General features: G+C 29.1%; 1 protein-coding gene across 1 annotated transcript; it reads left to right on the top strand.

Annotated features, from left to right (window-relative positions):
* The first annotated feature begins 5,498 nt into the window (after positions 1-5,498).
* LOC100247406 (probable glutathione S-transferase) lies at positions 5,499-11,158 on the top strand. The gene is made up of 2 exons (XM_010646509.1): positions 5,499-5,813; positions 10,814-11,158. The coding sequence occupies exons 1-2, from the start codon at positions 5,499-5,501 to the stop codon at positions 11,156-11,158; spliced, it is 660 nt and encodes a 219-aa protein (XP_010644811.1).
* Positions 11,159-15,156: the final 3,998 nt, after the last annotated feature.

The following is a 15,156-nucleotide window of genomic DNA, read 5'->3' as shown; positions in this document are numbered from 1 at the left end:
GTCACTGTCCTCCAACTCGACAAATGTATATTACAATGGATGTGGTGTTTCATGAAGATTCGATGTATTTTTCATCTGAGTCTGAACTTCAAGGGGAGTACTATAAGGAAATTCAGACTCTCGATTATGATTATCATATCTCTCAGGAAGATGAATCTGGACAATCTGAACTAGTGAACCAAGAAGCGGGTGAGTTGGATATGAGTGGTCAACAATTTGGGTCCGAAGATGTCTTCACTGAAATACCAAATCATTCGTCGTCTGTTGAGGGTGTTCTTAATTTGGAACCTAATCCATTCATGAAACGGTTACCACACCGTCATAATAGAGGTATTCCTAAACCCACATATGAACCTGAATTGTCTACCAAAGTCAAATATCCCATGAGCAACTATGTGTCTAACCATCATTTGTCTGAATCAAATAAGTCATTTGTAAATCAATTATCTACTGTAGCTATTTCTAACGGTGTGCAGAAAACCTTAGCTGATCCAAGGTGGAAAGCAGCCATGAATGAAGAGATGAAATCATTGCAGAAGAATGAAACATGGGAACTCGTAAAATGTCCACCAGGAAAGAAGCCAGTTGGGTGTCGTTGGATCTATACTGTGAAGTACAAGGCAAATGGTAGTATTGAATGATTTAAAGCAAGATTGGTAGCAAAAGGGTACACTCAAAATTATGGAATTGACTACATAAAGACATTTGCACCTGTAGCTAAGATCAACATAGTTCGAGTATTACTGTCTTTAGTTGCAAACCTAGATTGGCCATTACAACAATTCGATGTGAAAAATGTCTTTCTGCTTGGCAAGTTATCTGAAGAAGTATATATGGATCTTCCATCAGGATGCATGATGTCAGAAAAGCAATGTCAGAAGGTGTGCAAATTGAAGAAGTCATTGTATGGGTTGAAGCAATCCCCGAGAGCATGGTTTGGAAGGTTCACAAAGTCAATGAGAGCTTTTGGCTATCGTCAAAGTAATTTAGATCACACTTTGTTCTTGAAAAAGCAACATGATAAGATTATGACACTCATCGTATATGTGGATGACATGGTAGTTACAGGAAATGATCCTGAAGAAAGAAAAGCTCTACAAAATTATCTATCTAGGGAATTCGAAATGAAATATCTAGGTCATCTGAAATACTTTCTTGGGATTGAAGTTTCTCGATCAAGTGAAAGAATTTTTCTGTCTCAAAGAAAGTATGCCTTAAATCTTTTACAGGAGACTGGAATGTCGGGATGTCAACCTGTTAATACACCAATAGAAGAAGGTCTGAAATTGTGTGTTGAGCCTAATCAAGTATCAACCAATAAGGGAAGATACCAGAGACTTGTGGGGAGATTAATGTACTTAGCTCATATAAGACCAGATCTTGCTTATGCATTGAGTGTAGTGAGTCAATACATGCATAATCCTGGAGAGCAACATATGAATGCAGTCATGCGTATTTTGAGGTATTTGAAAAATGCTCCTAGGAAGGGAATTTTGTTCACTAAAAATGTTGATCATCAGAGTATAGAAGTATATACTGATGCTGATTGGGTCGGTGCAGTGGATGATAGGCGATCTACATCTAGTTACTTTACCTTTGTAGGTGGTAATCTTGTGACATGGAAAAGTAAGAAGCAGAATGTCGTCGCTCGTTCAAGTGTAGAAGCGGAATTTAGAGGTATGGCTCTAGGACTTTGTGAGGCATTATGGCTAAGACTCCTCTTGTAGGATTTAGGTTACCTATCTAGGCAACCAATCCGATTGTTTTGTGACAATAAAGCCGCATGTGACATTGCTCATAATCCAGTACAACATGATCGTACAAAGCATGTCAAGGTGGATAGATTCTTCATTAAGGAAAAGTTGGATGATAAGATTGTGGAATTGTCTAAGATTCGATCAGAAGATCAATTGACCGATACCTCACCAAAGCTGTCTCAAGTCAAGTGTTCTCAAAATTTTTAAACAAGTTGGGCATGTGTGACATCTATGCACCAACTTGAGGGGGAATGTTGAGATATTAGGAATGCTTTCCTTATATCATTTAGTGTTGAGATATTAGGAATGTTTAGATATTAGGAAAGTTGAGATATTAGGATATTAGTTGTTATTTCCTTATATAATTCTTTCCTTGTATCATTCTTTCCCATTCTTAGAATGGTGATTACCCTCTATATATACTCTGTACATGAACGAATGAAAGAATGAATGAAAAAACTACCATTTATCAATTTGAAGATTTTCTGCACATTGAGTATCCATTCTCCACTGCATTCTTTTACGGAACAATTAAAATGTGTTTTTTTAGTTTATATTTATATTTTTCCACTAAACCTCACTTCTTAAATCTGTAGAATTTTCTTATGGACAAATACTCACATCTATTTCAGAATTTTATTGTATATCAATTTCTCTTAAATAATAATAAAAACTCTCACCTACAATATTTTTGTATTAGTTTAAGGTTAAATCAAAGACCACATTTATCTTATTACCATTAATTTGTTAATTTAACTTCCTGATCTTATACAAATCATTAATAATAATTTGTTTTACACATCTACTCTAGAAAATAGAAATCCTGAAATACTTACCTTATATTTTACTTTTTAGAGAGTAAAAACAATCAAAATTTCTTTTTATGGTGAAATCTTAACTTTTATCTTGCCTTTTTCTCTTTGGTTCTCCTTGTTTTTGTAGTGACTCTAGAGATTTGTTTTTTATTTTTTATTTTTTTAACCTAAAACTTCTCAATTTTTTTTTTTTATTATTTTAAACCATGAAAGTTAAATTTCATGGTTTGTAATGCCCTTGGCTTATGTTAGGGGTATTACAATCTATTCTTGCATGCCATTTGGCTTGGTTGTGAAGAAAAATTGATATAGTGAAAGAAGAGAGAGAATTATTCTTAGGAAATCATTTTAAATTATTAAAAATGCATATTCATCTTGTTTGGTGTAGTTCATCGTTGAGATTCATTCACATATTTTTAAAAGATAAAGACCTTTAAAAACTATTTTAAAAAATAGATGTATTAAAAAAATTTATATTTTAAAAGCAATTTTCAAGAATGTAAGGTAAGTTCTTCACTTTTATATAACAATTCTTATATTTTTTTGTATAAGTTACAATTCTTTTTTATTTTTAAAAATAGAAAGCAGAAAATATATCCAAACAAGTACTAAATAATTTAATTTCTCTTTTATGATAGCGATTTTAAGAACCATAGTTTTTCAAAATCAAGTTTTGAAGAATTCAGGTCAACACCAAACAATTCATGTTTGGCTTTGATCATGTCATCTTTTGTGAACTTATTTGAAAGACTTAAGATTATAGGCTCACGAGCTTGGTCTTATTTCATGGATGATTTTCATTTTCAAGTTAACTCATCCATAACTTTCTTTTTGGGTTTGAGGCAATCTCAAGAAAAATATAATTTTTTTCCTCTAAAATTCATTTCCTATTTTGCTTTATGTTTATTTTCTATGAACTTAAGTCCTATTTTGAATATTTTCTCTAAGTACAAATTTTAACTTTTATATAGAACTTGAAGTCTAATAATGATTTCCCATCAACTTGTATTCACATGTTAATAAATTAAAATCTATTCAAACATGAGAGATAAATATCTCTCTCTCTCTCTCTCTCTCTCTCTATATATATATATATATATATATATATATATATATTAAGAGCCTGTTTGGTAATTTTAAAAAAAGAAAACAATTTCGAAAAATAGTTTTTGAGAATAGTTTTTTAAAATTGTTTTTTGATTTTTGTAGAACAAAAATCTGTTTGAAAACCTAAAATGTTTGAACCATTTTTTAACATTTTTAAATATGTTTTAAAATTAATTTTTAGATCTAATGTTTTATTTTAATTATTGTACATGTTTGTATAATTATTTATTAAAACAGTCCTTAAAAAACAAGCGAAGATAACAAAAAAAATAACAAAAAGATGTTTTTTAAAAACATCGTATCTTCTATTCATAAGAATAGAAAACAGAAAACAGCTTTGATTGTCAAACATAGTATTTGTATTTTTTTTTAAGAAATTTTCTTCCCAAAAACAGTTCCTAAATAAGCCCTTAGTTTTCTATATAGAAAAACAATGATGATTATCTATTAGAAACATAAAAATTTGAGAAAATACACTGTGATTGTGGTTAACTTTTTAGGATCATAACCAATTAAAAGGGAAGGTTTTTAATATCCTCCTTATGCTAGAAAATCCATTTAAGGTAATTTATTTTCTTATTTAATAATGAAATATAAATAAGTCAATAATTAGGTCAGCAGATTTTCAATGGATATGCATTCATAGAAAACAAAATTTCCTTCCTTTTCTTTTCTCATTCTTTGAATTTAAAGCAATTTTCTTTTCTTGTTTATCAAAAAATTATCTATTTAATTAAGAATAGCATAATTTAGGAATATGAATTAATTTGGTAACAATCTTCTATGGAAGCACAATTAGTTCCTTTGAGGTAATTTGAAAATAGTAGAGTAGAATTTATATAAACATTACCTATTTAGGTTACAAATTTTCTTAACCGTATGTATTACCTATAAAAACACATGGTTTCCTTTTTAGTTATTTCTTATTTTATATCTATTTAAATTTTAAGAATCTTAGAAATTAACAAAATATAAGGTCCTCTCTCTTTTGAAATTTTTTTGCACTCAAAGAAAACATAAATCAAACCCATATTTATTGAGCTAAAAATGACTTATGGTATAAAAGAAATATGAAAAAAAATATTAATATTAACTAATATGTATTTCAAATAAAAATTATCTCATAAGAGTCTATTTGACAATAATTTTAGAAAACGTTTTTAACATTTTTAAGACAATCATTTTTTTTTTCATTTTTAAGGTGAAGTACTGAACCAAAAATTCTTTCTTCATCATCAATCGAATTCGCAACCTAGGATTTTGTTTTATCATCAATCCAATCACCATTTACGATTTTTCTTTTTCTTATCAATAAATAGATCTCTTTATTTGTATGACTTAGACATCATGAATTTCTCGAAAAAGTGATTGGATTGATAGGATTGGTATGATACTTAAGAAATCGATGATATCGATGAGATTGATATTCAAATATTTCTTCTTAAAATGTATTGATTTGATATTCAATAACATGTTGAAAATTTTTATCATTCATCATTTAAGTATTAAAAAAGTTAAAAACGTTTTCTTAAAATTATTGCCAAACAGTCTCTAAGTTTATCATATAAAATTTTAATTATATATATATATATATATATATTTGCTAATGAAAACAAAAAAAATAAAAATCGAACAAGGTTTTACAAATTCCAGTTTGTAAAACAACGTTTAAAACAAAACAAAAAGTGGAGACCAAAGCTATTTTAGAAAATAAAAATAGAAAATGTCTCTCAAACCAAACGCAGCCTTAGGTTTTCTCTATATAAATATTAAGAATTCTCCTTCCCTTTTTCAGTTGATTCTGATCGGAGTAGTAACAATGGCAGACGAGATTATTTTGCTGGACTTCTGGCCGAGCATGTTTGGTATGAAGGTCAGAATTGCACTAGCAGAGAAGGGTCTCAAATATGAATACAGAGATGAGGACTTGTTCAACAAGGGCCCTCTACTTCTAGAGATGAACCCAATTCATAAGAAAATCCCAGTGCTGATCCATAATGGTAAACCCATTTGTGAGTCTCAGATAATAGTTCAGTATATTGATGAGGTTTGGAAGGATAAATCTCCATTATTGCCCTCGGATCCATACCATAGAGCTCAAGCCAGGTTCTGGGCTGACTACATAGACAAGAAGGTATGTCTATGCTGATTGCCTCACATTTTGATTGTGGTCAGATATGTTGTTATAATTTTACTATACAGACAAATCATGATTTTTTAAATTTTTTTTTCACATAATCTGATAATAACTGTGAGATTTTTCTGTGTAACGGAATCTGAAAATTTTATCAAACTAGATAAGTTCGATAGAAATGCAGCAGAAAGGGGCATTCTTCTGCCCATAATCTCCTTATGAGTAAGTTTAAGGTGCCCCATAATAATTGTTCAACTGCTCCAATGCTCTTTTGTTGGGGGTTGGACCACAGTAGGTATGGGAAAAGAAGTGAGGGGGAGAAAATTGGAAAGGATGGAAAATGTTACCAAGGACAATAAGATAAAAAAGAGGTACGTTTTGTTTTATGAAAATTTGAGAGAAAGAAGGGAAAAAAAAAAAGAGAGAAAAGAAAAAGGAAAGCAATGAGTATTTACTTGATTGCATATGAATAAAAAGGAAAAAAAGTTAAATTATTAAGGACAGTATTTTCTTCAAATTTTTCAATTATTTTTTAGAGAAAAATTGTACAGACTAAACTTCTAACCAATATTTTCAGAATTGGATTAGTAATTGAATTAGAAGAATTATCAGTTTATGTAGTTGAACCGACATATGACATCATAAATATATTCTTATAAATTATTAAAATAAAAATAATTATACATATTTTTAAAAAATATATAAATAAATTAAAAATTAATAATATTTCTTTTTTATCTTATGCATACATATAAATGTATTTTGAATGAAATATGTATAATATTTAAATATAAATATATTAAAAATAAAAAAATTTATTTAATTTTAACTAATTTTATCATTTTTAAAAATATTATATTATTTTTATTTAATATTTTTTTTTTTAGCAAATAGTAAAATTCTTGCATTTGTTATATAAAGCAACAAATTGGATGTAGCTTAATGGTGTTTCAATTCATTCAATGATTTGAGGTCGAAAGTTCAAAATTTTGAGGTGAAAATATTAAAAATTTAAATGGAAATTGTTTAATGGTTGGATAGGTAGTTCTAGTCCAGTTGTTAACACACTTCTAACCCCACCCCTCTCTCTCTCTCTCTCTCTCTCCTTTTTTTTAATTGTTTTTTACCCTTTCCTATGTTATTCAAGTCTATTATCTATAATCTAATATTTATTGTCTATTATTTATTATTTATTACAAGTCTAAAAGTACGACCTCCTGCTAAAACTTTTCTACCCAAACATGTCTTTTCAATTTCTGTTGGTTTTCCTAATTTTTCTTCAGAAAAACCTATAAAAAAATTAATTCTCTTTCATACATACATGGGAGACCCAAAGTGAAACCCTTCTTCATAAACCTCTATAAAAAATTTAATTCCCTTCTAAATAAAATTGCTTAATATATTAAAGAAACAACCCATTAGAAACAATTCTATATATTTTACATCATCTCTTTCATATCCCACGATCATTCCAAATTATACATTGCCCTTTAGATGCCTCACCATTCTTCCTGTGGACAATCTTAACTCTCCCTTCTACATGCAAGATAATATCCAAAGTAGAAACAATGCTAGTAGACTTAACACAGAGAATGACAACCAAGTCTAAATAGTGAAAACAAGTTCTTTTTTTCCCTTATCCCTTTCCTTGTGCCCCTTATTTTGGTTAATAATAATATGGATGAAAAGTAAGAGAGAGATGTCAATTGCTTATTATAATCTATTATTTATTAGGCTAAAATAGATTTGGTTTCTTGGTTGATTGATAGTAGAAAATATCACTCGAGAAACCCTCACATCCTTAAAGATTGCACTTCTTGGGTTTGTTTCTGATTTTCCTTATTAATTTATTTATCCATTAACTTTCTTCTTTTGTAATTCTAAATCCCGTCTTTTTAATGATTGCCAAGAGGAGGAGAAAAAATAACCATCTTAATATGAGGTTTTTGGTTTGGGTTTGCTTTATTACTTATTTATCTTCTTAAGAAAGCTTTTCTAATTCAAAATTTGCTTGTGCCCTCTATTTTGGTTACTAAAGAAAAATAAATAAAAGAAAGAAAATGACATTTTTAGTCTCTTGCTTAGTAAGGTTTTCAGTCCACAATGAGTGAAGCAATATCTTTGGCTTGCTTGTTCAATATCTTTTGTTTTGTTATCTAGACATTTTGCTTAAGTGAAAATCGATGTCTTTGATGTCAATGCTTTTAAATTGCTTTACTCACTTTTTTGCATCTAGGAAAGAGTTTTTTAGATTCGAAAATTTGAATTTTTGAACTTTATTTTTTTAGCATCTAAATGGGGTATTTAACAAAGACTTTGATTCCTAGCATTTTCTTTTGCTTTGGAATTTTTATCTCATATGTCCACATTTTTTTTGCCTAACACCTCTAGTATGAAATAGAGAAAAAAATTATAAAAATTATAAGGATAGGTTCTAATTCTTTTTTAACCCATACTTTTTATTGGTAGTCAAAAAAAAAAAAATATTTTCTTGTGTTAATGTCACTAGGAAAAGGCAAGGAAAAATCCTTTAAAAAATGAAAAAAAAAAAAAAAAAAAACAGATGGAAGTTTGAGAAAAATAAATTTTTATAATAATTTCATTTTTCCTTAAATTTTTTATGGATGGTAAATTTCAAAGAAAATAAAATTTATAATATATATATATATATATATATATAGATAGATAGATAGATATAGTAAAGATAGGAGGATTTAAAGATTTTAAACAATGTTTCAAGTGTTTGTTGTATATAAAAGGAAGCAATTTTCTTAATAGGATTCTTTTAAACCAAAAAAAAAAAAAAAAATTATAGACACATGCATTTTATATATAATATAGAGTATAGATAGAGAATTTTCCTTTTGAAATTATACTTAAAAAATGCTTATATTAGAAGTCAAAATATGGTTAGTGAAGGTCAGAGATAGAGAAGTGCAAGAACAAATAGCGTTTTTAATAGGAGATTTAAGATTATAGAAACTAAGAAAAAGAGTTCAGGTAACTTTAAGTTGTTATCATCACTATGTTTGGCAGATTTTTCTCATAGAATAACTATGTTTTTGCATATATTTTCCATGCATTTACTCTACCCTTATTGATTTATTTTTTATTCGAATTTAGTGAAATTAATTTTCATACTGTTTATTCTTTTCTTTTTTTTTTAATATATATATATATATATATATACACATATATTTGTTTCTTAGCAACTAAATAAATTATTCATGAACATATGATTATGATATGAATATTTTCTCTTGTTTGAGCACTAATACTAAGTTTGATGATCAAACTTGTTCAATTGGATAATTCCTTTAAGATATTAGATCTTGTTGCTTTCATGCCATTACTTCATTTTTCTTCTTTTTACCTTATTTACTTTTTGTGCTGTAGTGAGCTAAGTTATGAAAAGATGGTGAAAAAAAAATGACCATTAAATGATATTTTTGCAAAATAATGGTTTTTTTTTTTTTTTAACTCTAAAATTTTGTTAGCTATGGAGACATTTGCATATGGTGAAGTATTGGAACCCATAATTCACATGCACCATCCACGTGCATCACACGTGAAACCGTTCTAACATAACAAAAATCAATTTTTACCTATTTTTACTTTCCTCAATACTTTCAAATTAAGGATCAAGGATTAGACATAACAAAAATGTTCAAATGTAAATTTATGGTTTTTCATGATCCTTAAATTTGATTCATTTTTACATGTAGAATGAATAATGAATAAATATGCATGTACGTGTTTTAAAATAATTATGAAAAATTACATAAGAGATTTTTTTTTTTATAAATTGTTTCACACACATATATATATTTTTAATTATAATAGTGTATAGGCTAATAAACAAATAAAATATTTATATCATACTTTTAAGATAATACTTAATTTCAAATATATATGAGATACTTTTTATTTATTTTAATTTTTCTTTCATATTTATAATATTTGCATTCCTTTTATATCATGGGTCCTAAAAGATATTTTTTTTTTAATTTATTCCATTTTTTGTTTTAAACATTTTAGAAGTTTTCACTTTTCTTAAAAAAAATTGAAAATATCGAATTCGTATTTTCAATTTTTCTATCATCTAAACATGTTTTTAGCCTTGATTTCTCTTTTCATTGAAAAATGAAAAGAGAGAATAGTCTAAACAAACAATGCCTAGGATTCCTATCATCCAATTTGTTTTTTACCTAATTGCAAGATTCAAATTGAGTGGTCAATTTTTTATCATTAAGGAAAGAAAGCAAACTCAGGGTACTAATTTACAAATGAAAAGAGAAAAGAGTCTAAACAAACAATACCTAGGATTCCTATCATCCAATTTGTTTTTTTACCTGATTGCAAGATTCAAATTGAGTGGTCAATTTGTTATCATTAAGGAAAGAAAGCAAACCCAAGGTACTAATTTACAAATGAAAAGAGAAAAGAGTCTAAACAAACAATGCCCCGGATTCCTATCATCCAATTTGTTTTTTACCTGATTGCAAGATTCAAATTAAGTGGTCAATTTTTTATCATTAAGGAAAGAAAGCAAACTCAGGGTATTAATTTACAATGTTACTAAGAGTATGTTTGATAGTGTTTTTCTCAAAGTATTTTTAGTAAAAGTATTTTATCTAAACGTGTTTTAAAAAAATTATCTTCCAAGTGTTTCTCCAAAAACCATATTACAAATGATTCTACAATATTATAAGTGACTTTTCAAAATTTTAAAAGTGTTTCGTAAAATTTGTCAAATATCTATTTTTTTTATAAAAAAAAATTAGAAATATTTTTTTTTCTTTCTAAAATCATTGTCAAATAGGCTCTAAAACCCACTATTGATGTATAGCATTACCCATTCCCTAGAAAATGTTTTTTTATATCAAAATGGGAAGAATTAACAATCAGGACGTACTTGGAATCCATTCATCTTTTATAAAATCATAGTGTTTGTTTATGATAAAATAATTAACCTCCATGAGACTATATATGAAATGCAGCTACACCTTCTTGGGAAAAGGTTATGGAGAACCAAAGGAGAAGAGCAGGAGGCAAACAAGAAGGAGTACATTGAATGCCTTAAGCTATTGGAAGGAGAGCTAGGAGATAAGCCATATTTTGGTGGTGAAAATTTTGGTTTTGTGGATGTGAATCTTATGCCATATTTTAGTTGGCTTTATGTATTTGAGATCGCTGCTAACTTCAGTATAGAAGCTGAGTGCCCAAAGTTGATTACATGGGCTAAAAGGTGCATGGAAAAGGAGAGTGTGTCCACTTCTCTTCCTGATCGTCAGAAGCTTTATGACTTCTTTTTACAATTGAAGAAGTGGCATGGTATAGAGTAGAACAGTGAAAGCTAGCATATAAAATGTTGGGGAGAACACTTAGGTTCAATTCACTTGTGTGAAGTTGGAGTTTGTTTTATTAATAAGGAAGTGCTTTCTAAGTGTGATTTAGAAAGAGATGCAAAACATTGGTAAATCCTTTCTTCATGTGTACTCATCAATATTTACATTGTTTTATTATTATATTATTATTATTATTATTTGAGATTTTTTTTCTCTAGAAACATTATAAAGTAAGAATTTGAAAAAAAGAAAAGAGTTTATTCTAGTAATAATAAGTTAAAAATAAATTCATATTCTTGATAATAAATAAATCAATAATAAATTTGTATTTATTATATTATATTAATAATTGTTTAATATAATAGAGAATAAAATTTGTTGTAAGAGTTTTTTAGATATAAAATGTTTTGTAATACGGTTGTAATTTGATATATAATATAAAAATAAATAAATAATGATTTTATATTAAATAAATTAATCATAATTAAAATAATTATATATTATTAAATTTATTATTTAATAAACAATCCTGTTACTTTTCAAATTAGTAATTATGATTAAATAGGATTTGTTTGACAATATTTCTTCTTAAAATTCTAAGAAATAAAAAAAAATATTAATCATATTTAAATAGGATTTTTTACACTATTTTCTAAACTTTTAGGGAACTAAAATTGTTAGAAAAATTAGGCTAATCCAACTTATGGTAATCACCCTAGAGGGGGGGTGAATAGGGTGATGGTCTCTTTTTGCAAATTTAAACTATGTGAATGTAAGAGACAAATATATGCAAGTATATAATAAAACAATATAAAGACAATTGCATATAAAGTAAAAGAGTAGAGAAGAGAGAATGAAAACACAAGATTTTATAGTGGTTCGACGCAACCCGACCTACATCCACTCTTCTCTAGTTTCAATCCCAAGCTTGAGGTTCCATTAGTTCAAGGCTTCCAAACCAAGCCTTCAAGCAATACAATTGGATTATGGTTCCAATTCACCCTTTTGGACTTTTGGCTCCAAGCACCCTTTACAATCCTCAAGAGATACCCTACTCTTGAACAACCTCGATCTCAAGTGATATCCCACACTTGAGAATCTTACTCTCAAAGATATACAAATAATTGATCTCACAAAATCCTAGTACAAAAAATTCAAGCTCAAATGATACAAGAAAACTAGGATTGAATGGTGCACTAATTATATGCAAGTTTTAGAACAATGGTGCCTCAAAACACTCTTCCAAGGCTCAAATATATTCAAGAAAGGTTTGGGAAGTGTTAGCCCAAGGGTTCTCCTAATTAGGTTTTGATGATAACAAACCATGGTTAAGTTACTAATTGGTTTGAATTGTAAAGAATCTAGGTATTAATTTGGAAATTCATCAAAGGAGCTAATGGATACAAGATTGAGACATTTGGAAGACTTTTAATCATAGGAAACAAATGTAATATGAATGCATGGGTGCACTTAGGTTTTACATTTCATTTCATGCATTTTTGAAAGCTCGGTTTATTCTTTAAAGTTACAATTTCATTAAAACCCGAGTTTGGTCAAATGTACCTTAGGCAAAACGTTTCAAAATTGGCATATTAATTTACCTAAAAACCTTGCATAAGTGTTAAAAAATAAAGGAACTGAAAAATATAGGTTTTTGGGGCCAAAAGATTGAATCAGTCGAGGCACTAGCCAACTGGCTCAATCGGCCAAGGAACCAGTTGACCGATTGCCCTTGTACGGTCGAGATCCAGTCGAGGAGTTTAAAAACACTCTCTTTCATCCAATAACTTTCTCCTTCCCGGTCTGATCGAGGTTCGGTTGAAGCAACGATAACCTGCTAAAGTATTAAATGCTCTAACGGCTAATGAACTGATCGACCCCCAAATCAACCGGTTGAGGCTACTTTTTGTTTTTCTTGGCTCCCGAGGTTAGAAACCTATAAATTTATAGCTCCACTTCATTTATGATATAGAGAACACTTGCAACCAATTGTATACCCACTTGTTCTTGCCTTAAAAGCTCTCATTTCTTTCTTCGTGCATTAAATCTTCACTTACATATCTTTTAATGCACCCTTGTGAGTCATCCTAGCTTTGATTTGTATTTGAGCCATTATTGAGCTAGGTTGAGAGAAGATCATTCTTGTAAATTGAGTATTAGAGCCTTCAAGTGAGTTGAATCTTGAAGGGATTGTGTAAGAGCCTATTAGAACCGGAATCCAAGTGTAAAGAAGATTAGAAGCTTGGTTGAAGCTTCAAGTTAGTGGAACCCTCACTCGATTAGGAGATTAAAGAGAGTGGACGTAGGCAAGGAAGTGTCAAACCATTATAAAATCCGAGTTTGATTTCTCTAACTCTATTTCTTTAATTTTTGCTTCTATTGTGCTGGAATTTGTTGTGTTGAAAAAGATTTTGAAAAACCCAATTCTCCCCCTTTTTAGGTGTTTTTATCATTTAAGTTTAACCCTTATTTTCTCAATTGGTATCAGAGCAAGGCCTCTTGTTTAAGACTTAATCGTCTAAGAGGAAATGGGTATTCCATCAAGCTCATCTCACACTGAAATTTTTGCAAAACATAGAGCTCCATTTTTACGGGAACCAACTATCCCTATTGGAAAACTAAAATGACTTGGTATTTACAATCAACCGATTTAGATGTATGGAACGTCATTGAAGATGGCCCAACTTTTCCTACAAAACTAGTTGATGGAGTCATGGTTCCAAAACCCAAGCAAGAATGGAATGAGCTTGATATAAGAAATTTCAATTAAATGCTAAGGCCATTTTCACATTGTAATATGCTATGGATAGAAATGAATATAATAGAACATGTCAGTGCAAATTGGCTAAAGAAATTTGGAGATTGCTTGAAATAACTCATGAAGGAACAAATCAAGTGAAAGAGTCAAAAAATAATTTACTTGTTCATAGCTATGAATTGTTTTTTTATGAAAGAAAGTGAGACTATTGTTGAGATAATCACTAGGTTCACCGACATTGTCAATGGTTTTGAAGCATTGGGAAAGACCTACAAGGAATCCGAAAAGGTGATGAAGATATTGAGGTCACTCCCATCAAAGTGACATACAAAGGTCACCGCAATTCAAGAAGCAAAAGACTTAACCAAGCTACCTATGGAGAAGCTCATAGGGTCATTAATGACATATGAGATCAATTTGGAAAAGAAGCTACAAGAAGGTGAAGACAAAAAGAAAAAGAGCATAACTCTCAAAGCTACAACTAAGGAAGAAGAAGATGTTGAAGAAGAAAAACCAAGTGAAGAAGATGATGATTTAGCCCTCATCATAAGAAAGCTCAACAAATACATGAGGAGTGAAAGGTTTAGAGGAAGAAGGTTCACCTCTAGAAGAGATCTTTCTAAAAAGGAATCTTCATTTCATGGTGACAAGGAGAAATGAGAAGAGAAAAAAGATTTGGTGTGTTTCAAATGCAAAAAACCGAGACACATTAAATATGATTGTCCTCTTTACAAAAGTGAAGCCAAGAGGAGAATGAAGAATGCAATGAAGGCCACTTGGAGTGAAAGTGAAGAATCATCTGAAGAAGAAAAGGAGAAAAAAAAGTGGCAAGCATATGCTTCATGGCAATAGATGAACTTGATGAAGTAAACTCTAACTTTAGTAATGAAAATATGCATAATGTTTTTGAAGAATTGTATGAGGATTTTGAAAAACTTAGTTTGAAAATTAATTCTGTTAAAAAGAAAATTCAAGAACTTGAAAAAGAACTTGAAGAAGTGAAAGAAAAATTTTCAATTGTTGAAATTTCTAAAACTCATCTTGAAAAGGAAAAATGAGATTTTGAGAAAGAAAAATGAATGGTTGACCTCCTCTCTCTTAATATTTTCTTGTGGACAAAAATCTTTTGAAATGATTCTAGCTAGCCAAAAATGTGTTTTTGACAAACAAGAGCTAAGATTCAAATCTTCAAAAAAATCAAAAGTATTTTAAAAACTATTTTGTAAAAGAATCTACA

This window comes from Vitis vinifera, chromosome 19, assembly GCF_030704535.1.
Source record: "Vitis vinifera cultivar Pinot Noir 40024 chromosome 19, ASM3070453v1".
NCBI classification, from domain to species: domain Eukaryota; kingdom Viridiplantae; phylum Streptophyta; class Magnoliopsida; order Vitales; family Vitaceae; genus Vitis; species Vitis vinifera.
The sequence above is the reverse complement of the archived record's forward strand: the minus strand, read 5'-3'. Positions and strand labels throughout refer to the sequence as shown.

Excerpts from the sequence above, each read along its gene's own strand:
- LOC100247406 (XM_010646509.1), top strand. The coding sequence starts at position 5,499 with ATGGCAGACGAGATTATTTTGCTGGACTTCTGGCCGAGCATGTTTGGT. Across the intron at positions 5,814-10,813 it reads CTGACTACATAGACAAGAAG|CTACACCTTCTTGGGAAAAG; the intron begins GTATGTCTATGC and ends TATGAAATGCAG.